This window comes from Antrostomus carolinensis, unplaced genomic scaffold (genome assembly GCF_000700745.2).
Source record: "Antrostomus carolinensis isolate BGI_N321 unplaced genomic scaffold, ASM70074v2 scaffold1801, whole genome shotgun sequence".
Lineage (NCBI taxonomy): Eukaryota > Metazoa > Chordata > Aves > Caprimulgiformes > Caprimulgidae > Antrostomus > Antrostomus carolinensis.
In genome coordinates, this window is record NW_010296137.1 from 165,143 (window position 1) to 189,547 (window position 24,405).

The following is a 24,405-nucleotide window of genomic DNA, read 5'->3' on the forward strand; positions in this document are numbered from 1 at the left end:
TATCTCATTGCTCTGCCTGGACAATTGGGAACAGTCATAATCACTTCTGCACTCTGAGTATGAAGTTTGTGATGCCTTCTAATTAGAAATAACTAACACAAGTTGATCCTGGCTGCTTCCTCCCTGGCTTTGACAGGAATAGTTTCCTCTGGTGCATTCACAGCAGAATACCATTGCTAATTTATGATGCCTGTCTGCAGTGTGACACTGGAATGTGCTGCTGGCAAATGGACATGGGGACATGCGCTGAGGGGAAGTGAAAGGAATCTCAGGCTTTATCTGAGGTCAAGGACTTGAGACTATAATACTCTCTGCTTTGGGAAGAGTAATAGCAAGGTTAAAAGGGAAGGCCATAAATTTATCACACCTGGAGTTCTCATGCAGGAGCTTCTAGTGAGATCAATTTTGTGGTTGGGGAATAAATCTCCTCTCCCCTGTGATTACAACCAGTTTTTATTCTTCCTAATTCCCTTCTTGATGCTTAACTCTTTAGAGTTGGTTGGTAATTAATTAAGTCTAACTTAAGTTTATTTATTTGTCATTTTTCTCAAGATAACAAAGATCTTTGCTATGGCTAGGGTGGATAACTGTCATCGCTTATTCCCAATATATAGCCATATAAGAAAGCACATATCCTAAGATCCTGAAACAAACTGATGAGTTTGACTGTTCCCCTCATCAGGATGTTAATTACTGGCATCAGTAAGAACAAAAAGTTATGTTTGTTTTTTTTTTTAAAAAAAAAAAAAAAGAATGCAGTACTGACAGTACCTGGTGAGACAAAAAAACAACCCACGTAGCCTGCCACACAGTATAAATTTATTCTCCAAAATCTACTTTCTTTTGGCTCTGATATATTCATTCTTATGTCCTATTGTTTCAGAAAGGCATTTGCAAAGGTCAGACTAGAAGCAATTTTCATGAGTTTTCTTGATATTTTCAACAGAGGGCAAAACATTCATGTTTTTGAACGCTGCCCTAACTGCATGTAAAGAAGAGTAGTGTATCTGGGATTGCTGTGCTGAGAAATGCTCTGATTGAGTGACCTGCCAAGGCACTAGATTGAGAGGTGGAACATGCTCTCTCTATGTCTGATTAGAAACTCCACAGATTTATAAATCTGGATGTAATGATCCAATCAGGCATGGCCAAGGGAGATCACATTCCTGCATACAACTGTGCTTGGAAAATGTCAGTGATTTTAAGAGCGCTGCATTGTGAGCATAGGAAATACAGATTGGGGTCCCTTTCTCTCATAACTGCTGTTTAAACAATGCTCTGGCAATTTTTCTGACTATATTTATTCTACATGGAATGCACAGATGGCAAATGTTTGAATTTGTATTTAAAAGCCTGTGCCCCTGGGAGGGAGGTTGTTATCTTTTATATACCTGTGATGGTTTCTCAGCCAGTGCTGATAGTGTTCACAGGTTACCACTCTGAAAATGCCAACCTCAGGCACAGTGTCTGCTGCACAGTGAAATTTAGTTGTCAAGCATTATTGATGAGATAGGGATCAAGATATAGCCAAAGAAATGCGGCTCGGTAGATGTAGCTGCTGTGTTCCTGCAATGACAGCCTCTTTCCTTGTCTGGAGTTACTTTGCACGAATCGGGTAACCATAGCTCAGACAGTTATGATTGTAAATCCAAATATAATATTAGATTCTCTAACATTTCCTTATTCAGGGCTTTTATCCTGAAAACCAGTGTGCCTTCCAGTTGGAAAATTCTGTGACCTAGCTTGCATTCCCAAAAATCTCCCAACACTTTAGCACTACCCAGTTGAGCTGCATGTGTTGGAAACCCTTTTCCTATTCTCTGTATGTGAAGAGATCATTCTCCTCCCTTCTGGTATTCCCAGCAGATAGAGGTTAAGGTGGCCTTCTCGACAGCCTCCTCTGCTCACAAAGAGCATCGCTGCATTTGTGCTGGGGCAGAATTAGGGAAGATACTGTGGAAACTGCTCTGTGAATCCCTCGCACTCTGCTGCCGCAGGACTGAGTGGTTTTGTGCTTTGAATGATCTGAAACAAGCATGTCTGCAGTCCTTTCTGCATTTATGAGTTTTCCCATCAGATGTGCTGTTAAGATTTCTTATCTGGCAGGTTTATCCACGCTTTTGGCATGCAAACGGCCACCAGTGCGTATTTGAACCTGCAGATGGCACTCGCAATGCATTGTAAAAGCCTTCAGCTCTGCTAATGGTAACCAGAGCTGATGTTCCTAATCCAAATGAACCAAACATTGTCTCAAAGTGAAATGAAGCAGAAGTGGAAGTTGGCTTTCACACTGTCCCCTTGGTGTTCTCCCACTTCTGCCAAAACCTACGTTGTTCAAGGTCACGCAGAAAAACAACCCTCCTATTTTTTTTAATTTTTTTTTTTTAAATGCAAAGTTGGGCAGTCCATGCTTCAATGCAAGGTGGTGCTTGTCATCTGTGTTTATGGGATCAGCTGCTCTCGGATCTGTGGAGCTGCTTTCAAGGTTCTTGAGCCACAGTATGCTCGCAGCTACAACTGAGTTTTGTACTTAGTACCCGTGTGTGTGTTTGCCTGCAATAGTTGGTATATTTTTCATGGTAATCCAAAGGTACTGATGTTTACAAGGTAAAATATCACGCCTCCAGCATGCAACAAAGCCCACATTCTGAACAGCCTTGGTTCAAAATGTGTGGAGTTGTCCCTCATTATCAAACACAATAAGAGGGTTGACTGGAGGCTGAGCTGTGGCCATCAAAGCTCATGCGGCTCATCTGTATGTCCAGTGCAACAACTCTTGGTTCAGGCCTTGTGATTAAAACAGTTTTGATTTAGATATATGGCTGGATCCTATATTCCTGAATTATAAAGTTTTACAAGATCCATTTTGCCAACATATACATGCAATGCAGTGAACTATTCTTGAATTATTACACAGAAGGAGAGCCAGACAAAATGTGAGCAAAAATGCTGAGCTTTGCAGTATGCCATGTGGGAAGCTATTCAGTTTTGCTGTTCTTGGGTATCTATGTTTGCTGTCCTCCAAGACAACTTTGGAAGAAGATGATTAAACACCTGAACACTGGCTTTGAACAATCAAAGTTAACTTTATGTGTACATATATAGTTCTTTTAATATTCAGCTCTTCCATATATTCTTCTCAGGGAGGTAAATGTATTTCCTGCTAGGGAAGTCTGTCAGAGGAGACCTTGAAAGCCAAGGGCGTGTATCACCTACTAGAAATCAAATATTAAGTGATATTCTCCATATGAGAAACAATTTGTGCTCCAGTGTTCTGTCGAGAGTATTCTGTTCCTCCCTTGTACTGTTCCTAAAATGCTGTCAGTTCATAGTTTTCAAAAAGCACTTGGAGATAAAAAGAACTTTAAGTGTAAATATGTTGAAAAAGATGATTATATTGTTTGTCATGTGAAATATCCAGTGGATTTAGTAAGAAATCCTGCAGGTAAAAATGGTATTCTGTGATCTCTTAGTCCAACGCAATTTTACTTTAACTGCTTTAAAACTAAGTGAGGTAATGGAACAGTCAGGCCAAAGCTGAATTGCAAACAGCTACTTGTTTGGCCTTCAGGATAAAAACCTAGTGCTTTCCCATACAAATTCCAGCTCTGTTGGATGTCATTGTTCTAAAGTTTGGCATGAAGTTCAGTACTGATGTAAAACAGCTAGGCATAAATTAGGAGACCATGTTGATAATAAGCACTTGGGGAGCATTGTCCCAGGGTGTTATTTTTATTATTATTACTTTTTAAAATTTTGTGACGTACCTGGTTGTTGAAGTGAATAGCTCACTGGGCATACTGGATTTCTCCCTTTGGGTTGGGTGACTAAAATCCTATGCAGGATGAAATACTAGGCCAAAGCAGGGAGAAAGCAGACAATTAAACCTAGTAGGAACTATGCTCAAGTTACCAATGATAACTGTGGTTTTAGTAATGCCAAATCTTTTTCAAAATAACAAAAACATGAGACAGGGAGCAAAAAATCAGCCCTACTCTTATCTTCATCATCCTTTGCATGGTCATTAGCATGTTCTGAAGCTATAATCTGCAGTTTCCTATTCACTTCATTTATGTAAATGTATTCACTTCTACACGAAGAGGAAAAAATGCCCACTGGCAGCAGATTACACAGGCCTGTGCACTGTGGTGCAGGACCTCTGGGCTCCAGAACTCTTGGTTTCTTCTCCTGGTTGGCAGCAGGCTGCATCTGGCAGTCACAGGCAGCAGAGAAGAATGAAACTGCCTATATATGGGTTGTCTGTGAAGGTTATCTTGGGACTTCTGGATCTAAAAACTTCTAACAGCATAGCTGAAGAGCCAGATAGTTTATCATGGAAGCAGTAGTATAACTTTTTGCTTGAAGTCTAGCGGCTTCTGGGTGATTCAGGACATATCTGCATTGCAAGCGCAAAGATACTGAAACTGTTCTGCACACCCCGAGCCAGGAACCAGAAAGGCTGGAATGGGCTGAACAGCAAAGTGGTGTTAGATGTAATGCTATGGGAACTCGACTGCCAGAGCTAAGTCAGAAGCAGGTCATGTAAAACATGTTTTCCTTGAGGGAGTGTGATATTCTTCAGGGTATGCTGTAGATATCAGTACCATGCTCCATTGCATGATCTAGATGCGCCCATGGAGACTTCATTAGTAGGGGTTGCTGAGAGAGCGACTTGACTAATCTTCTGGAAATCTGGATAGCAATGTAATTGAACTGGTGGCAGTTGGTACTTCATGATCTAATGGTAATGGGGAACCTGTTTTCAGAGAGGCCCTATAATGACACAAATCTTCCTGGCAACCACTTGAAGAGTTGTGCCTGTTACACCATGTCTCTGAGTTTGTGTTTCAGCATATTTCTCCTCAAGCTAGAAGTGATTTTCTTTTCTATTTCTTCACTTCCAAAATCACATGAAAGCTGGATCTTTTTGTTAAACCACCTGCAGCATGATTGACAATCTAAATACTCCCTATAAAATCTCAAGGCTTGGCAACACAATACAATACACAGTTTTGACAATTGCCAGGAGCTAGCTTCCTATCACTGGTTTATTTGGCTAGGTTTATTTTTGTGTCTTTAAAATATGTTCCTTTAATTTGCCTATAAATACAAAATACTATTCCTATGGCAGACTGGAAGAACAATTAAGCTATTTAAGAAATAAGTATTTTTAATTCTAGAGGTTCTGGAAAAATGAATTTCTATTGTGTGGGGAGTTCTGAGTTTTTTAATTAGTTTCATTTTGAATCAGAAAATATACTTCCTAAAGAAGAAAAATCCTGGAATTTGTTTTTTCAAGGCCATAAATTTCTTAAAGAGACCATTGGAAAACTGTAACACTGATGTGTTATATAACATGCATACTAAAAACTGTTCAATATGGTACTGATGTCTCAACTGAATAAACCAAAAGATATTTACCATTGACAATTTCTGTGAAATATACACACTTGGATGAACCACTGCTGTTTTGACTGACCTGTGTATGTTGGTGAAAACCATCGTCATCTAAAGGCTTTTGATTCCCTCTGATAATTTTTCTTTGTGCTCTTCTTATTGGCAGGTCAGTGGGTTATCAAACTGTACCTATTGATTCAGGAAGATTAATTGCAGCAATGTCCAAATCTCATTTGCAGTGATGGTGGACTAGTACTCTTCAGTTCAATTTCTTGTAGCTATTCATAGACGGGGGGCTCATGGGGAGAGAGGTGACACTATGAATCTGATCAGCATTTTTACTTTCTGATTTTGTCATAGGGAAGCCGAAGGAGCTGCCCATGGCTGTGCTGCTTCCTCCAGGCCAGCCAGCAGTGTCTTTAGGAAAACAGCACATTAGCCACAGTAACTGTATTATGACATTGCTGCAAATCACAAATATGCTGCTTTGCAGACATTTGGTTAAGGAAATCTCATGTAGATTAAGCTAGGATCAGAGAGATTTGTATTCAGTAACAGAGAAAAATAATTTTCAAGGACAGATTTTATGTATTCATTATCATTGTGCAAATGTTCTGGGAATAGACTAACTGGGTCCAATTGATCACTCTGCTGCACAAAATCACACTTCCAATTTCAGAGAAATTGCTTATAATTAACTTGTTCTAAAGAGAGGAGAATCCAGTTCAGTGGCTGTATCTGCACTGTAGAGAAGCTGCTTGGCCATGTGTTTGTCCTTCTTTTCCTATCACAGGTCCCTAATTGTCCAGATTAGGGCCACTTCAGGTGTTTGAATTGTCTAAAAACTACACTTGCATTATGAGACTATTGCAAATGTTTTATACTGACTATATATAAATTCAAATGTGTTCAACCAACATTTTATTGCACGTAAACCTATTTTTAAAAATGTATTTCCCTGGTGTAGATTTTAGATCTCAGTTTCTCTTGTATAAAAATAGGGCAATTTCAGTGGGTTTATAGAGGTCTTCTGGAATTACATTTGTGTGAACAAGGACAAAAATCCTAATGTGTGTATAAATAATTCACTTGTTGATTCACTGTGTGTAATCCATCCATTAATATTGCCCTCCGTAACTGAGGTCTATGAGGTCTGGTTTTGCATAACCAAGCCCCAAGAAAGCCCTGGTTTGTGTCACTATGGAAATGGCATATGGTTTGAGGCATTTAGGCATCTTTGTGTAGTGTCTGGTTCAGAGCACTACCACATGCAAAAGCTCAGGTTCCTCTCTCTGTACTGCCTCTGCTGAGCTCGGGTGAGAAATTCTAAGATTGACGTGAGAAAAGCAAGCAGAATCAGCCTTCTCATGTCTCTATGCTTAAAATGAAGCTTGTTTGGGGAGAAAAGAAATTACAGAATTTGCAAGAAGTCAGGGACTGAGACAGGAGGTGTTTCTGAACTGTCAGTGAGTATGTGCCCACGTGTTTGTCTAGCACGGCTGCCTATATTAGTATGCAGCTAATACAACAGAAAGTGGTATGTGCTGCAAAACAATGACACCGTGTCCCATTAACATGCAACCCTCATTATTATTAGTGTTTTGTTCGATGCATAAGGGTTGTTTTTTCTGCACAGTGTAGGCAACTCCTCATGACATTAGTGAGATCCAAAGCTATGCAGCAAATTGGAGAGCAGAGCCTGCTTTTACCTCCCCCGGAGTAATATTAGGGCTAAATGCAGAAGTGCACAGTGTAAAAGGGTGTTTGTGACTCATTAATATCAGGAATGGAAAGTGCGGCCATCACGTTAAATGTGTCAGCCTGAGAGCTGAAGTGAATGCCTTGAATGTTCAATGAAATGAAGGGTGTTACTGCGTGGAGAGATAGCTGAGAGCACTGTTTTTTGGCAACTGGTTCCTGGTTGTTCTGCCTGTGGCCAGGATTTATATGGACAACCAGAACTGGGATTTGTCAATGCCCACACATCAAATATGAGTGCAGGAAGGAATTGAAACCTGCAGTGCTCCATGGTTCTACTTTGAAATAGGTGATATTGAGAGGGGAGAGAGTCTAGTAAAATTTTAGTGTTACTTTCTGTTGTCTTCTGGCGTTTGTTTTAGGCTCAACCTGGACCTAGTAGAATCTTTTCTAAAAACAGGGGTAGATGTTTGTTCCCACCACAAAAGTGGCTCAAACAAATACTGCCCAACCAGGAATGCATTCACACCGTTCCTCCTTTGTAAAAAATAACCATTGCTGACTCATTTCACGGGGTGGCAAGCTGTCCCTCCCAATGCCAGGCCCGGTACCAAAGGTTTCATACTTTTACCTATGCCAAAGCACAGTTCTTTAGTTCACACGGAGCGATGGGCTCCGTTCCTGCTCCGCTCCTCTGTCGTACCCTGAAAACCAAATGGGAGAGAAGCAGCCTCACAGCACAGCCAGGGCTGTGCAGCCACGCTGAAATATCAGTCAACTCACCAGAGTGTGAGCTCCCTCTTGGGATTAGTAATTGGGTCACTGGGTCATTTAACCATTGTAAATTTAGTTTTCTTGTACTCACATGTAAATGTGGGAAAGGAAAGAAGATACTTCAGAGCACAAAGCAGAATCCAGCTTGTGTGCTATGGCAGGGACACAGAATAAGGAGATTATTTTGGGATGAGAATGGTGAAAGGCATGTGAATTGCTGCTTGGTTCTGCTGGGCATGCCTCCAGGGGTGGGGGCAGGTGCCCAGATCCTACTGCTTGGGGTTTGACATAAAACTGGGACTCAGGATAGCAGGCAGGGAGAAATCAAAAGACAAGTCAAAAGATAATTTCTCTGATCTCTGCTTTACTCTCATATTATGTCCAGTCTTATCCTTTGGGGGCCTAATCTGGGATTTTTGAAGGAAGGAGGGTTGGATAGGGAGAGGGAAGGATTTGGCAGCATTAAATAAAGGACACACTAGAAAGCTGTCAGGATTTTTTTTTTATAGTAAAAATTTGGCAGATGTTGACTATAGAGGCAGTATCTCATATGCCTGCAATATTCTTGGAGATCTGCTACATGCCAAAAAATCAATACATTTTATGGCATGAAGATTCCTGGTGGGAATACTGTTCTGTACTGGATCTCTCATTGTAAGTCGTTATGAAGATATATTTATCTCAGATCATGTGTGGCCGGCTAATAGGAGCCAGAAATTAAAAAAAAAAAAAAAAGTTATCTTTCTAAATCATTGTTGTGACTGTGGATAACCTGAATTGAATTTCACACAGTAGAACAGATTTTTAAAATGTACCCCATACAAATACATTCTGACCAACATGAAAAATGTTAGTTCCTGTCTGGAACTCTTCCAAAGTATATGAATGTCTGGTGTAAAATAAATAAATGAATAAATAAAATGGTTTATTACTTCCAGGGTAGTGAATACTTTTATTTTTCCCCATTATAAAAATGCAGTATGTCTCACTAGTTACAGAAGATTTTAATCTTTTTAAGTTTTAGGGAAGACTGAGCCCTTAGTCCATTTTTGCTTTGGTGACACCTCTAACAAACTAATTTGATGGGTAAACTGTATGGACAGTTCACTTGTCAGGGAAATAACAGTGGTGAAAAATTGGTTTATAAATCTAATAAGATACAGAGAATGGTTTCTACTCATTTGAAACAAATTCCAATGTGTAAACCATGACAGAGAGCTGAATTAATGTTGACAGTGAAGAGATTCTGAATCCAAAGGGACTATCTTGCTGACCTGCTCCTTAAGACACTGGGCTGGAACAAGGAGATGGAGTAACAAGTTACTTCAACTTTAGCTGAAGCTTAGGAGGATGCTTTGTTCTTGTAGATAGAAAAGTGGCATTCACCATCAGATTATCTGGGGTCCAGAGAGTAGGGGAATGGGGACCAAGGTTATCTGAGTGATAGGTAGGTGGTGTGTTACCATTCCTGTTCACAGGGTATGTTAATAAATCTCCTTCTGCCAAATGGAAGTATCCAAATTGTCAACAAAACCGAGGTGTTGGTGTTTTATTCCCATCATGTGTTTTATTTCCAGCAGTACTTCAGGGTACTGAAGTGTGAGGTTTACTCTGGATGGAAAGACCAATTTTTGTGTGAATTTTTGCTACAAGTTAAACTTACCGGAGCAAATAGAAGGGATTCAGGAGAACACCAAGGGACTCCCTGCTTCCCTCTAAGTCTAGAGAATAGAATTTCATTAAACCTCTGCATCCTTCCTGAGGTAGCAGCAGTGCACTGACCCTGCTAAAAGGCTGTGGTGTATCTTTCTCCGTATTTTTGCTGTCAAACATCAATTTGCTTGTCATAAGTGGCCTTTAACTTATGGCAAAATAGAGTTCACTGCAAATCTTGAGGTCCTATGATGCATCTGTGGTAGACTTACTTTTTTGCAGCGGTCTATGTTGCATATAGTAACATTGCTGTCACGTGTTACCAGATAGAAAGAAAGTGTGATTGTACGTTGTGTGTATGTGGTACTGTGTTGTGCTCAAGACTGCCTAGTCTCTGTATTTGGCTGTATAGGCATTCTTAAACTGAAAGCTTTGGAGAATTTGGGACAAAGTTTTGCTGAATTTTCTTCTGTTAAACTTTATCTCATTCTTTAAACAGTCCCATGTCACTCAATGTGCTTCAGGAAAGATGTTATAACCTGTCTCTACATTAACGGCAATAAAGGCACATCAGAGTCGGGGTAGTGGCTGTTGGGGGAGCAGGAAGAGGAAATGCTTTGCTGTCTTATTTAAAGCAGGTTTCATAAAAACCTAGACACTAGAAACAAAGCCAGGCAGTTTACTGAGTTCGCATCCTTGTAGGTTGATTTCTGCCTCTGTTTTCAAGGCAGCACTGCTGCCAGTTGTATTTCGTACTGACTTTTCCCTGTGCTGCTGACAGTCCAAAGTCTTTTAATACTGTCATTGCTGTGTCTTTGGAATCTCCAGACTGTGAGCATGATATTAAACCCAGAATGCCTGAAGTTATTTCAATTCAGGAGGCCAACAGGACTTGATAAAGCTGTCATGACTGTACTCATATCTGCAGGGCTTGGAAAAGATGCGAGCTGAGCCTTTGGGACAGAAAACAACACAGGGCCCTTCTAGATTAGTGCTCACCTCTGAGCTGCCACGTGTTTCTTTGTTTCTCCACTCTTCTTCTCCTTTTCCCCCTATCATAAAGAAGTTGTGGGGCTTTGCTGTGAACTATTGGGGCTTGTTGAGGATATTTATCATTTAACAAGCTTTCAAAATGCTGCATTTCACTCCTGACAGTTTGTCTTCTTGTGCTGCCTTGTCATCTCTGGGAAAAACAAACAAACAAAACCTCACCGTTGCTAAATTTCAAAGTCATTGTGCAATGGTAATACTGTTTTACTGGTACACTCTCTGTGCTGCTTAACACTAACCAATACCAAGTTATATTATTTTCTGGCCTTAAAACCATTTCAGTTTCACGTCTGATACCAGAACTACTGTATAATGGCATCTCAGTCAGTTATGTTGTCTTTGTTGTTCTGCTGTCCTTGCTGTTGCTTACTTCCACGTGCCTGTTACTGTGCAAGGATGTTCTCAAAGAGAAGGGATCAAGCTCTTTTTACAGATATTAGCAAGGATCAAATGCTAGGATAAAGCTTGGCCAATAATCATCAATTTCAGGTATCTTCCCTAATTCTTGTACATCCTTGTAGAGTCCACAAAATATTGAAAATATTTAAGAGTAAAAGAAGTATTACATCATCTTATTTTAATTTGCTGCTTAGGTATGCTTCTTCCAGAAGAGCAGTAGGGTGACAGGAAAAAAAATATTCAAAGAGTATTAATTGATCTTTACCTGCATAACCCTGTCCTGCTCCTTCCCCTATAAGCACAAAATGAGCCTCCATATTAAGTAGATACTCCTTCTATTCATGGTGCCTTAAGGTGCCAAAGTGAGGTATAACTGCTGGCTTTCAAGGGCTGTGAGGCCACCTCAGTTAAAACTGTCAAAGTTTTTTCAATGCAGTCTCTGAAAATTGTTTCCTCTGATGGTTCCTTGGTTTGTAAATGAAGTTGTTTGTGGGTGAGCCTTCTGGGGGCAGCACTGCTGTCTCAGCTGGCAACCTCTGTTGCCTCAGGAAAAATGGATTAGTGGGATTAAAACTTCATTCTTGTGCCAAAAGGGTGTTCTTCCAGATCCTATGTGGAGTTTTGTAGATCAAAACTTCTTAAATCCCATCTCACAAAGTGTAAAGGCGCATGTATTTTTAGTAGTTTAAACTGCAATTTCTTCAAGGAAGTGTATCCGACTCCAGATTAATCCTCCAATGGTATGCCCTCTTCATAACATGAAGTGTGCATATTGCTTCCCTAGAAAGAGTAGGACTATTTACTTATATAAAGCATGTGCTTAGTGGTTTATTTACTAGAGGAGATTGCACATATATACTCATTAAAATAAAATAGGGAGGGGTGAAAAGAGGAAGTTTGCCAGGTTCCAGGTTAAGCCTTTGGTGGGTGTAGTCTTTCTGCCTACAAAAAGAATTAAATCCCTTGTTTTCTCCCTTGCGACGTAAGTAAAAATGAATCTTGCAACATTTTTGAAACAAGATAAAAATTATCTAAGCATAGGTTTGAAAAGTCTAAACAAAGGTTTGAAAAGTCTAGATCTTTGCCAGACATGCTTTTGAGCATTCTGATTTAGAAGAAGAAAGGAGTTTTGGAGGCATGCAAAGTAAAGTCCTTGCATAGATGGCACTTTTCAGTAGTGACAGAAAAATTCAGTGATGGTTAAGCTGACCACACTGAGCTAAGAAGATAGCTTTGTTCTTTGTGTGTATGTGGTGTGTGCATGGATGTTACATCTATGTGTCTTTGCATACTGATTAATATTGAATATGATGTGTGATATTAGATGGCATTTAAAACATTATTTCACTCTGTGTTTCACTGGCATTTCATTGAATAGTGGTTGTGATCACACTGGAGTTAATTAGTGTGATTGTGGTAATAAGTGTATTCTCTACTTGATGTATTACTGCAGTCCTGATTGAGTTGAACAGTTGATGTGATAAAATATAACATAGGCAACATTTTTTTAATCTAAAGTAAGCGCTCAATATGAAATAGCACAAAGAATTCTTTTAGCTAATGTATTTCCAGCTGTTCATTCTAATCTTGCTTATTTATTAGTTTGAAGGTCTAAGGTAGCTTTTAAACAATTTATCTGGGGTTTCAGCATTAGATGTAATGTGTAAGTGTCATTCTTTTAAATTCAAATGGTAAATTCATCTCAATTTGTATGTGAACCCTGAGGGACAATCATAAATAAAAGATAATGATACATGGAAAAATAACTGGTTCTTGGCGATGGTTAGTGAGGATGCTGTGTGATATCCACCTCATTATTCTTGGGAACTGTTTATTTCTCATTCATGATGAAAAATCCCTTATGCTTAGATAATCCACTGAAATAATGGCATTACTAGAGGTGTAAAGTAGTAATTAGTACCAGCTTGGTATTATATCTAGCCTCTTAGCCACCTGAAATGGGAGCAAACTTCACATTCCCTGAATCTGTGGATGTTCCTGAACTGAACTAAGCTTCAAATGTCAGTGAGGAAAGGAGTAACAATGGATTAGTAAATACAGATGCTCAGCCAGAAAATGTCTGAATAAAAATAATTTAAAACGTTGTGAATGAGCCATAGTCCCACAATAGGAGATGAGAGGCATAACCCCATAGAGCAGCAGCGAAGATAATTTTTCCAGGAGCTGGGAGAGAGGTTTTCTATGCATTGTTGGTGTGCTGAAGCATAGGTGACATTCCCTGCACCCTGGTTCCTACACTGCTTTTGCAATAGAGGCAGTTCTGAAAATAGTAATAATTTCATTAAAATTGTGAAGTGATTGATACTCGGACACACACTCACACATGCTTGCACTCACAAACTTACCTGAGACTCTCATTTGTTAAACTACTTAAACAGATGTGATTTACTCATTTAAAGGTAAACATGTTCTTATGTGTCCCTCAAAAGATGAAAATAACAGGCTGTAGTATTTGAAGAACACAAACTTCAAGGACAGAGCAAGGGGAATTGGGACAAAATTATTACAAGAAAAACTTAAGATGAATTGCCATAGTTAAGGAAAAAAAACAGTTTGCAAAAGAAGGTGATGGAAAATTCATTAACCTGGATATTTTTTAAAAAGGTCTGAAAAAGTTTCTGTTCTAGTGTACCGTAGGGAACAATCCTGTACTGATAGAGCAAGTGACTGCATGACCTCGGAGAGTTGTTCTGCCTTTAACTTCCGTAACTGTGATTCCTGGTAAGTCTGTTTTGAATTAGAGCAATAGAGCACAAGTAAGAATACAGGTCTTGATTTGATTATGTGAAATTCAAACTGAATAAAATCACATCTCACATTAGATCATCATATGCACTTAGCCTTTGCCCTTCTTAAGGGAGGAGGAATTTTGACAAAGACAGATGCTTCCTTAAACCCCAGATTTATTTATCAAATAAATGCTTCATTGTGGTCACTCATTTTAGCTTTAGAATATCAAATTACTAAAGACATAATTCTTCACAAAAGCCTGACTGTGAGATCACTTAACCTAAACAAAAAAAATGGAGCTAATTTTAACAAAATGGCTTGACCAAAGAATCTGATAGCAGTAACTGAGCTTCATGATTGAGGATAACTATAAGGATTGAGAAGTGGTGCAGAATCAGCTCCAGAATTATCATTTTGTGAATGTGAATTGTGCTGTAGTTTCTTCAGGGAGGAGTGCTGCCTGCTGTCTATGTGCAGAACAAGGGTACGAGGCCTCCAGAGTTCTGTTTTTAGCCCCTTGCCATTTTTTTTCTCCTCCTGCAATCTTGAGTATATGGCTAGGAGGCTGACCCAGTTCTCACTGAAGTCAATAAGATCCTTTTTACTGTTTTCAGTGAGACATGGATCAGGCTTTGAACTTTGTCTCGACATCCCATCTTCACAGCAGGAGTAATAATACTGCCATTTCATTTTTGGTGTTGAAGAGTCAAGTCATGACTCTAAAGAACATAAGGGAGATATCAGATCAGAGAAAGCCTAATAAGTCTCCTAAGCTTCAGACTGCAGGCATAAGATGGGATTCACATCACTAGTCTTTAGTCAGGAACATCAGGTCTAAGCTACTAATTTATGTTCTCTCTAGTCAGTACTTACTGTCCTCCAGAGATGCCAACTCCTCTGTGCCTTTTACATGGTAAAACCTAGATGACAAAGCTCTCTGAATCAATATGAGGAACCTTTGCCTGGAACTGCCTTTGATAGCCCCAGAACCTTATTTACACAGACCCTATTGACAAGTGCTGCCTTGTTCACCTTCAGCATTTCTAAACATCTACTTGGGACATGCAGTGTCTAGAGTATGTTGTTTGTGTTTAATGAGATAGTGTATCTGATCATCCTACCTCATGTTTCTCCTGATGTATACAACTAAACATCTTTCTCTGGCTAGTTGGCATGGTTCACAACACATTGGAGGTCTTGGAGGCAGTTACCTTGAACACCTCTTAAATATAATAAATAGCTGTAAAATACTGTGCAAGGGGAGATAGTTATTGCCCAGATTTGGGGCCTGAACTCTGCCCTGGACTACCATTAGACACAGCTATTTTAAATGTAAACTGCCTAGAAATGTGCAGCAATAAACTAGTTACAAGTGTAGTTGCTAGGAATAGAGGGGAAACTACATGGAACTGTTTTGTGAAAATGCACTTAGGGTGAAACTGAAATACTGCAGTATTTCCATTACATTGATTGATTCCTTAAAAATGCAGGGAGGGGTCAGTGGAAAGCACAGATACATGTGACTGGTACATTTCCTTTTTTTATGTTTTGTTTTTGTTCTGTTGTGATTTTTGCACAGAGAGCATATCATTTTATAACTCACAGATTATTTTTCTGTGAAACTTGTGCTATTATTGTTTGACAGGAACTGATTTCCACAGATGTAGAAGAGAGATTCTTCATGAGATCTTCCCTCTGAAGGGGTTAGCCATTTTTGGTGTCACCTTCCTCAGGATGCCACAGGAAACCTTCCATGGGTCTGCAGTTTGCAGAAAAGGGGACAGACATGATTGTCCTTCAAGGAACAAAAATTTCCTTCTGTGGTTGCATTAGCTCTTACCTTCTTCCAAAGTTTGGAATCTTGATGCCAGTATGGAAATGTACCTAGATCCTGTGTTCCTGGTAGATCCTTGTGGATCTCAGAAAGGCTGGGAATCTGAGGTAACCTCTTCTGGCTGGGGGTTGCAGGATAAGGAGACATTATATGCTTTTCTTCATCATGAGACTTAATTCTCTCTTGTATTCCCATCCTGCCTGATCCAGGGTTATGTCAAACAGTACTTTAAAGAAATTAAATTAGTCCGTATTATGAAGAGCTTACTAACAAGAGAGTGAGCTCAGGAGGAAAATCTAAGAAGCAGGCAAACAGTGCAGCATTATAGTAACAACCAGGATGAAGCTCTCAGGTTCAATGTATCTTTAGTTCAGCACTTGTAGAGCAATAAATATCTGATTTAAAATATCTGATATGCATAACAGCTTCTGATATGATTTATGTGCACTTAAAGCAAATGAACAGAACAAAAGTAGAGCAGGCCCTCACCAAATAACTAACCTCTAGCTTATTTGGCCTGTACTGTGTTTATATCTCATCTGACAGTAGATGACAATCCTTTCATTAATACATCAAACTCTGAAGTTCAAGGTGAGTGTGGTTAACTCCCAAATGTGGTTGCTTATCTGAAATGTATTTAAACTTCTTAAGTCTGCAACAGTGAGCTAGAATTCTCTCAGCACAAGTCTTTCCTTCTAAAATTACAGGGATACAACCATTAGTGTTTTTTCCTATCATAAACTGCACCTGTTTTTAAAATGCAGATACTTTGCTGGGAACCCAGTGGACAAAGATAGAAAAAGAGGTGAACAAAACTTTCATTGTACTTAAAATGTGTCATGTTCAGGCTTCTTGGGCTTAATTCATTTAAGTACATGTGTCAAAAATTAGATATGAATGCTTCAGGGAAGCATCAGTGTATGCTGACAGGGCACAGCCCAGGGGAAACACTGTATGTGCCTCTTTCCACATCCAGACAGCTTCCTTGCAGAAAATCCCCTTTGCCTTTGGAGAACCTTGTGAAATACAAAGGGACTGCTACAGGACAACTGTATCCTTTACTGTCTGTGCAGTGTGTCCAGAGCCTCTCTTGAGGCCAATCTGCGCTTTTTACCCAAAGTCTAGGGCTAAGCCTACACCCTTTTCACCATGCAGTATATTAATATCTGGTCATCGTATTGGTGAACTCACCCCGTGTAGATGTAATTTGGTACATCGCATGTTGGAGGCAATAAACTTGTAATGGCTTTAAGCAGAGGTGAACATAAGTGTGTTAAGGACAAATGCAGCAAAGCTGTATTCATCCTGTATTTCAGCAAAGGCATTTGTGTCTCAAATCTGTGCCATAAGCAGAGTAAATGTACTTAAAATATACTAAATATTACAAATAAAGCAGGGTACAGCCTTCTCCCCACAGAGCTGGACTGATGTTTGAGCTGTTGTAGTGGTAATGTGTGAAAAACCCTAGTGTGGAGTAGACTTTGAAAAATAGTGCTAGCTTTGGCATTTGCTCCAAATACTGTTGGAAAAGAATCACTCAGAAAGGATGCTGTTAAGTGAAACTGGACCCTAATTCAGATCATATTAAATAGAACATTTTTTACAAATCCTTAGCTAAAGAAGTTTCAAAAAAATTATTATTGAAACATAACATTTTGCCCCTGTTAACAGCCTAAAAATTTTAGCTGTGGCTTGAAAGGGAGGGAATAAAAATTTACTATTGGTAACAAAACTGCCTAAAATATGTTCTCCACAGTCCAAAAGGAGAAATGCAAATACCGTATATTTATAGTCAGCCCTCAGAAATGGAAAATGAACAGTGAGTGAGCTGTTTTCTTTCTGCTTTTTATAACTGGAAATGTTTTCCTCCATTAAACACTTGGAGGCCAATGTTCCATCTTTGTATTGAATATTTTCTCCAGCAACAGCTATTAAGTGCAGCAGGATATTATCTAAGTAAGAACAACATGACTTGATTCATGGTTTTTATGTTTGACAGTGTTCCTTTAATGCTCAGAAGTACATGTGTCTGCAGCGTTCAAAGGTATCTTGTGTATATATATAAAGTCAACGCATTTTTAAACTGTGGAGGGTTCTCAGTAGGATTTTGAAAAGGAAAGTGCTACAGTTCTGCTTCTATTGATGGGGAGGTTAAAATTTCCTCTGGGAAATTTTTGTCTTAGGCCAATGCCAAGCATTTCTGAAGATCTCATCCAGTACTGGAAACACTCTTAAGCTGATATCTTTGTCTCTCCTTATTTTTGTTAATTTTTAAATGCCACAGAGCTATTGACCTCAACTTGAGTGAAGAAAGCTTTTCTATGACAGCAAGGGCTGGCTATGTTTAGTTAGCTAAACATGGCTGACTAAACCGTAGCTCCATGGCTATGGAGAAGATGACTGCACTCCCTTTCCATTTCTGCTGTTATTTATGAGACTCTCTGGTGTATTGGTTCAGTGGTGGTTTAAAGAAACATGAAAGAGGGAAAGAAATGATGGGCAGGTAGTTTGAAAGCTGAGAATTTGCCTCTGTTTCTCTACAGTCTGCTATGTCTTGGGTACATTGCTTAGCTTCTGTGTTCTTCAGTGCCCTGTCTGTAAGGTAGGTATTCAGGATGGTTAAGTGTTCAAATTCTTCTGTAATGGAGGGCAGGTACATACCTCGGACAGACTGGAAATGATACCCATCCAAAGCAATCTCAGCATTACATATTGGCAGCTGCAAGCTAATAAAATAGACTTACTTCATTTAGAAATCTGATGCAGAACAGTAGACCAGAGGAAAAAATGTAGAAGGAACTCGAAGACACAGTCTTAAGTTATCTCACAAAAGCCAGAGAAAGGCAAATGTTTCTTGAGACTGAGACATCTCTGGCTAACATGATTTCATGCTGTAATGTGATAGCTGCTGCAAGGCCTTTGCAACGAGGTTGTAGCCGACTGTCACGTGAGGCACCATAGGCTTCTGAGGTGGTTAGTCCCACTTGCTTCATTACATTATCTTTGAGAAATTCCAGGGGACTTGGCAATAAACAAGTGTGCAGTCCTGTTGCTCTGCCTGGCAGGATTGGGCTGGGGTGGTGTGTTTCAAATAAGAAATTATTTCATGTGTACTCAGGGATTAGTTTACATGGCTTTATAGACTTTCCTTTCACAGATGGTAGTGCCAGTAGGAATTATTACTATAGTTTTAAAACTCTGGTAATGACTTGCTTTCATGCCTTTGAAAGTATAAACAGCCTGTTTCAGGGGTTTACTTGCCACAGTTGTATTTCTCATACTCCGTTTCTTGCTTTGTTTGCTGGTAGAATACATACACCAATGCAGACAAGCTTTTGGAGGCTGCAGAGCAGTTGGCTCAGACTGGGGAATGTGACCCTGAAGAGATCTATAAAGCAGCCCGGCATCTGGAAGTACGGATTCAGGACTTTGTCCGGAGGGTGGAACAGAGGAAACTTCTCTTGGACATGTCAGTCTCCTTCCATACCCACACCAAAGAGGTAAGATGTGTGTGAGGGAATTTTTCTTTATATTGCAGAGTGCTGCAAGAAGCTGACTCTGAAAACTCAGATGACATAGAAAAGGTGTCTTCACTGCACAGGGCTGATATCCAGTTCATTTGATGTGTTTGACTAACTGATGTAATGAGGAAACAAAATGTGAATGAAATGTATGAATTATATAGTACACTAAAATATAGGGATGGCATATCTAGCATACCAGGCGGTGCTTAATTCACAAGTAGAATGTATTGTTATAAAGCAAGAATTCTCTTGTGAGAACATGAGTTGATATTAACACATCAGGTATAAACATGATAGCAGTGTCAGATACCCTCAGAGAGATTCCATTTGAATGTAATGTTAATTAATGTAGCCATTAGTATTAAGTGTTACTGGAAATCTCACATTGTTTAATGAAGCAGACTTCACTTTTCAAAATTAGAGTTAAAGAGCAAACAGCCACAGACTGATACAGTGAATCGGTGAGAACCTGAATAAATGCTGTTTAGTGTAATTGAAAAATATCCAGAGATAAGGCTGTCTCGCCAGAGATACAGTGGACAGGACACCAAATGGGAGGCCACTGGGGATGTAATTAAAGCATACTTCACATTTTTCTGCAGACTAAAGGCTATTCAGTGATGAGTGACTTTTAAAGATAGCGTTTCTGCTGAGAGAGATGGAATTAGTCAGAATGGTTGTTTTCATGGTCTGCAGCATCTGTTTGCAAAAGCACACTTGATCAGAAAGATGCTCTTAGGAGCTGAAAGCTTTGCCTGTGTTTGTTGATTTACATGTTACACACAAGTTGTGTATAGCTGGCTTCATCGTGTTGGGAGCCTTCTTAAATAGAAGACCTATGCACACATTCATATCTATACATGTATACACATATATATGGAAGAGAGCTGGAGTTAGTAGTGTGTCCGTTATAGCTGCTAATACATTAAGGTTTCCCTTTACATCCTGCTTCTGCCAGATACTACAATCTAGTTTCTTTAAGCTTGTGAATAGTACTTTTGTTTCCAGAGTCACTCAAATGCTTGTAGCTGTGCTTGTTTGCTGCAGGGGAAGCTTAATTGGTTATTTCCTCAGTCAAAATTATTTCATAGCCGTTTCCTACTGTGATTAACCTCGCTTCACCTATGCAGGTGGTGACTAGTAACACAAAGATAGGCATGACTCCAGGAAGTTATCAGTATAATGTTTTCTATCATCTAAATTTCTTCTGATGATTACTAGTACTGTGTAGCCTAATTTGGGTTTGGGAACTAGAGCTTCCCTGTATGAAGGGGTTTGGATTGCAGTGCACTTATACTCACTTATACCCTTCTTCAACAAGAAGGTAATTTACTTGCTCCACTCACCTGGTTTCAATGAGCCCCGTTTTGGTGTATAGAAATGCAGATGAAGGCGAATGCACTGTTTTTGGAAACTTAAAAGAACAGTCTTTTGTTATGGGCATCAATGCTGTTTACTAGTTACTGAGAGTAAACCCTAAATCTCTGCCTCATTGACCTTTACCCTTGGGACAGATTGGTGCTGTGATGCCTTTTTGGAAAGCTCAGTAAGTACATGCTATCAGTTTTAGGGACATCCAGAGTGGATAGACTCCGAGTGCTTCTTTCTCTCCAGAGAGACAGAGGAGGGAGCTGTAGCATAAAATTGAGACATCAGGAAAGTCAGGTTGGACCCAGGAACCCACATTCAGGAGAATGAATGACAGCTGTTGGGCTGGGTGTAAAGAGGCAGCTAAAGTTACTGCAGTCTCCAGCAGCACCCCAATGTTGGAGGATGCACAGTAGCTCTGCAAAAGTTTTCACTTCCTTATCCCTGTGTTAAATCACTCCTGTGGGGGCCAAACAGTCTGGTTTCCTGCAGGTTCACTGAATTTTATTGTGTGTCAATACCTGCCTCCTTCAGTGACACGTTTCTGCACTGGTGGGAGTCACACAGCTCAACACCTCTTTTTTTCTTTTTTTCTTTTTTTTTTCCCCAAAAGTAGTAAGTGAGGAAATTGCTGCAGTTTTAGTGTTTGTCTGCCAGCTGTGGGGATCCCCACAGACACCATGAGGTTATCAAAGACTGCCAGGGGGAACGTGGTGCAAAGGGCAAAACGTTACAACAAGAGCCTTAGCACATGTTTGGAACTGTATTTGCCTTTTTACACTGTAAATAGATTTGCTCAAGAAGAAATTACTTACTGCTTGGCCTTGCTTGGCTCTTCATGTATATTGTAAAATGGCAAGTTAACCAGTGTAATTGTCATTCCTCAATATGAATATAAAAGAGCTGGGTTCCTCAAAAATTAAGAAATACAAATGCCCTTCCTTTGCCACCGTGCTTATGATAGTATTATGTCCTTTCTCTGTTTCATACCATCTGATCTCAGTTGGTTTATCCCTGGGCTTTGACTGGGAAATGTGCTCAGCCCCAGTGAGACCTCCCAGCCTACAGAGCTGGGCTGGACCAAATGCAGGTTCTTGCTGTAGCCACTCACCTGCTTGTCCATGTCAGATCTGCGCCATCTGTGCTCATTTTATGAAACCACTTAAAAATAAATTCACTGCGTTTGCTGGGATTTCAGTCCCAAACAATAAAATTAATATTAGATTCCAATTTTAATGTCAGGATTTATCAAGCAAAGTTCCTTTTGATTCAGTAGCAGTTTAGTTGAGCTAAAGAGTTTGGAGTCAGATTTAAATTCTAGCAGATGTCAAGGCAAAAAATGCTTTTGCTGCAGCAGTAAAATACAGGGAGACCTGAGATCCGTTGCTGCTGTTTTACCAGAAGGCATTCCAGCTACAATGCTGACACATACCTCCCTGATTAACCTTGCCTCTCCTACCTGCCATGCTGTGCCTGATGCTGGACTGTGCTGTGCCCATCCAAACCCAGCACCTGGGAGTGTCTTGGGGAAAGGACAAAGTAGTTTGGCTGGCATATTAACGTGTTTAATATCTGACATATTTTTCATTATTCTAGAAGGCATTATTAGTTAATAATAACCATCATTATTCATTTCACCCTTTGTAGTTGTTAAAAGCATTTCTTAAACTATTAAGAACTGTTTCTCTCATGTCCTTGGAAATGAATAAACAGTTCCCTTCATGTTTTCTTGGCAATAATGCAGGAACTATGGCCTAGATGTATTCATGAATATTGAAAATAATTTCATCTAAGTTTCCCAAATTCTCATTGTTTCTTGCTGTATTAATCTACTGAGACAGAACTGGTGAAAGGGAAAATTAAGTAAAAAAAAATAAAAAAATTAAAAAATTAGTCTTACTGACATGGTTTTTATGGAAATATTCTAAATATCTTCCTGCAATGAATACGTTGCTTCTGATAGCCTTTCTAGCACAGATGAATTGCATTTCTGATGTAATGATTCCCAGGCATGGATGAGTGCATTGATTGTGAACTTCTCACTGCTTCACCTGTGCTCTGCCCACCCCTTCGTGTGACTACTCAGATTCCCAGCACCTGGGAAATTTTTAACAGCTCCGATTTTTAAAAAGTGATCTTGTCAGAGGAATATTTCCTTTGTAATAAGTTTTGCTAGAATTTCTTCAGGACAATGAATAGTGTTGAGTTAGGGAGTCATTTAAATCCAGATATCCCATGAGCAATGAAAGTTAAGAGTGGTTTTCTTATACTACAGTAGACTTGAATCACTGCTTATTTCATGTAAAAGCATTATAAGGGAATTCCTTTTGCTAAACACTGACTTATATAATTGAAGGAGCATGGAAAAGACTGTCAGTTAAGCATAACAATAATTTTGATATATTTTTTTTTTTATGTGGCCTTACTTAAGAATATATGCAGTAGGCTGAAATAATGACTTTCTCGTATGGTAAAAACATTTTAGAGGCATAAATTTAGAGCAGTCACCTAAGTGATTGTTAGTGTCATAACTCATGAGCAATGTAGTTGTCCTATTGCCATGCCTACAAAGTGATGTTGAGTGTCCTACTGTCCTACAGTATTCATTATGCTCTCTTAGTTTATAGTCAATATTTTCATACCCTTTTAGGCCATGGCATTCCTAAAAGTGTGAGCAGAAACCTGGTACCTTGGGAATCAAATCCAATTAACTGTATGGCAGGGTAGAGTTATAAATTATTAGTGGGATAAATGCATTCAATAGACTTGTACCCAAATAATTTCCCCCAGGATGAAGTGTGATTGAATTCAGGTTCTTACTTCAGATCTGAATCAATTATTGGCACTATTGTCAGATCTTGCAGTTTTATCACAAATCTCATGATAGTCGATGTTTTTCAGTGAGCTTTTAGCTGCTAGGATCAAATGATGATACAGGATTCTTGGCTGTCATTTCATTTTGTTTAAAAGAAAAAGTTTTTGAGCCTCCTGGAGAAGAGGTTGCAGATGTGATAAAATCACACCCTGAAGACTCAAAAACTTCAAGGCAAATAATAAAAACATCTTGTAATTCATTGTCTGAATCTTAATATTTTACATCAGTCTCACAGTTTTATACTTATGGTTCTGAAGTGAACTTTACGATTCCAAGTATAAAGATGTAGACACAAAGGAGCACTGTCACCAGTTCCATATCGTTAAAAACTTTTAAAATCCTCTTGCATAATTAAATGATGACTTAGCATCCTGTAAATGCCTTTACTTTCCATAAATCTGTTCTTCTCTGTTTAGTAATCATAGTTTTGTTTTGCCTGGCTTAAAGTGGGAGGCAAAACTGCTACCAGCAGTTTCTGATACAGCTTCAGTGCTGAGGTTTTAAACAACAGTATGGAAAAGCCTGGGAATTATTTTTGTCAAGTAAGTGTTGAGATGAGGCTATAGATAGATAGCTTTGTGTGATATCTATATGTAAATAAATTCTTAGCTTCATTGTTGGGATTTTAAGCTTTTAGAATTAATGTAGATGTTTAAGACCAAGTATATGTACCTCAGAGTATTCTCTATATAACTGAAGTAAAGGTTTGTTGTGTTACTTGTTGTATTGGCTGATAATGAAGTTGCTAATTTAAGAGTGAGAAGGAACTTCACTGAATTTAGATCCATTTACAGTATATGGGTCTTACCTGAACTACAAAGGAGTTCTGTAATTGCTTCATAGCTCTCCAGGGCATGAAAAGCATGTTTTACCACCTCTAGATTTCTCAGACCTTTGTGTTGCCTTGAGTCCTACAAGACAGCAGCAAAAAACGGGAGAGGCAGTAGCATGGTTTCAGGCCATGTGCCCTGTGCTTTGTTAGCACTTGGTAGGTCAGAAGAGCTATAGAGCAAGGTGCTCAGTGCCTGCACTTCCATGTGGAGTCTGACAGGTATACCTGTCTCACAGAATCGCTGGGGCTG

The 24,405-nt window shown here is 39.3% G+C and overlaps 1 protein-coding gene across 1 annotated transcript in view; it reads left to right on the forward strand.

Annotated features, from left to right (window-relative positions):
* Window positions 1-24,405, forward strand: part of LOC104532856 (kalirin-like) — a gene marked incomplete at its 3' end in the record, with an annotated part of 249,515 nt that overhangs the window by 116,662 nt on the left and 108,448 nt on the right. Inside the window, 1 exon segment of the mRNA XM_029087516.1 lies at window positions 18,865-19,056. Coding sequence (XP_028943349.1) covers window positions 18,865-19,056 — 192 coding nt within the window.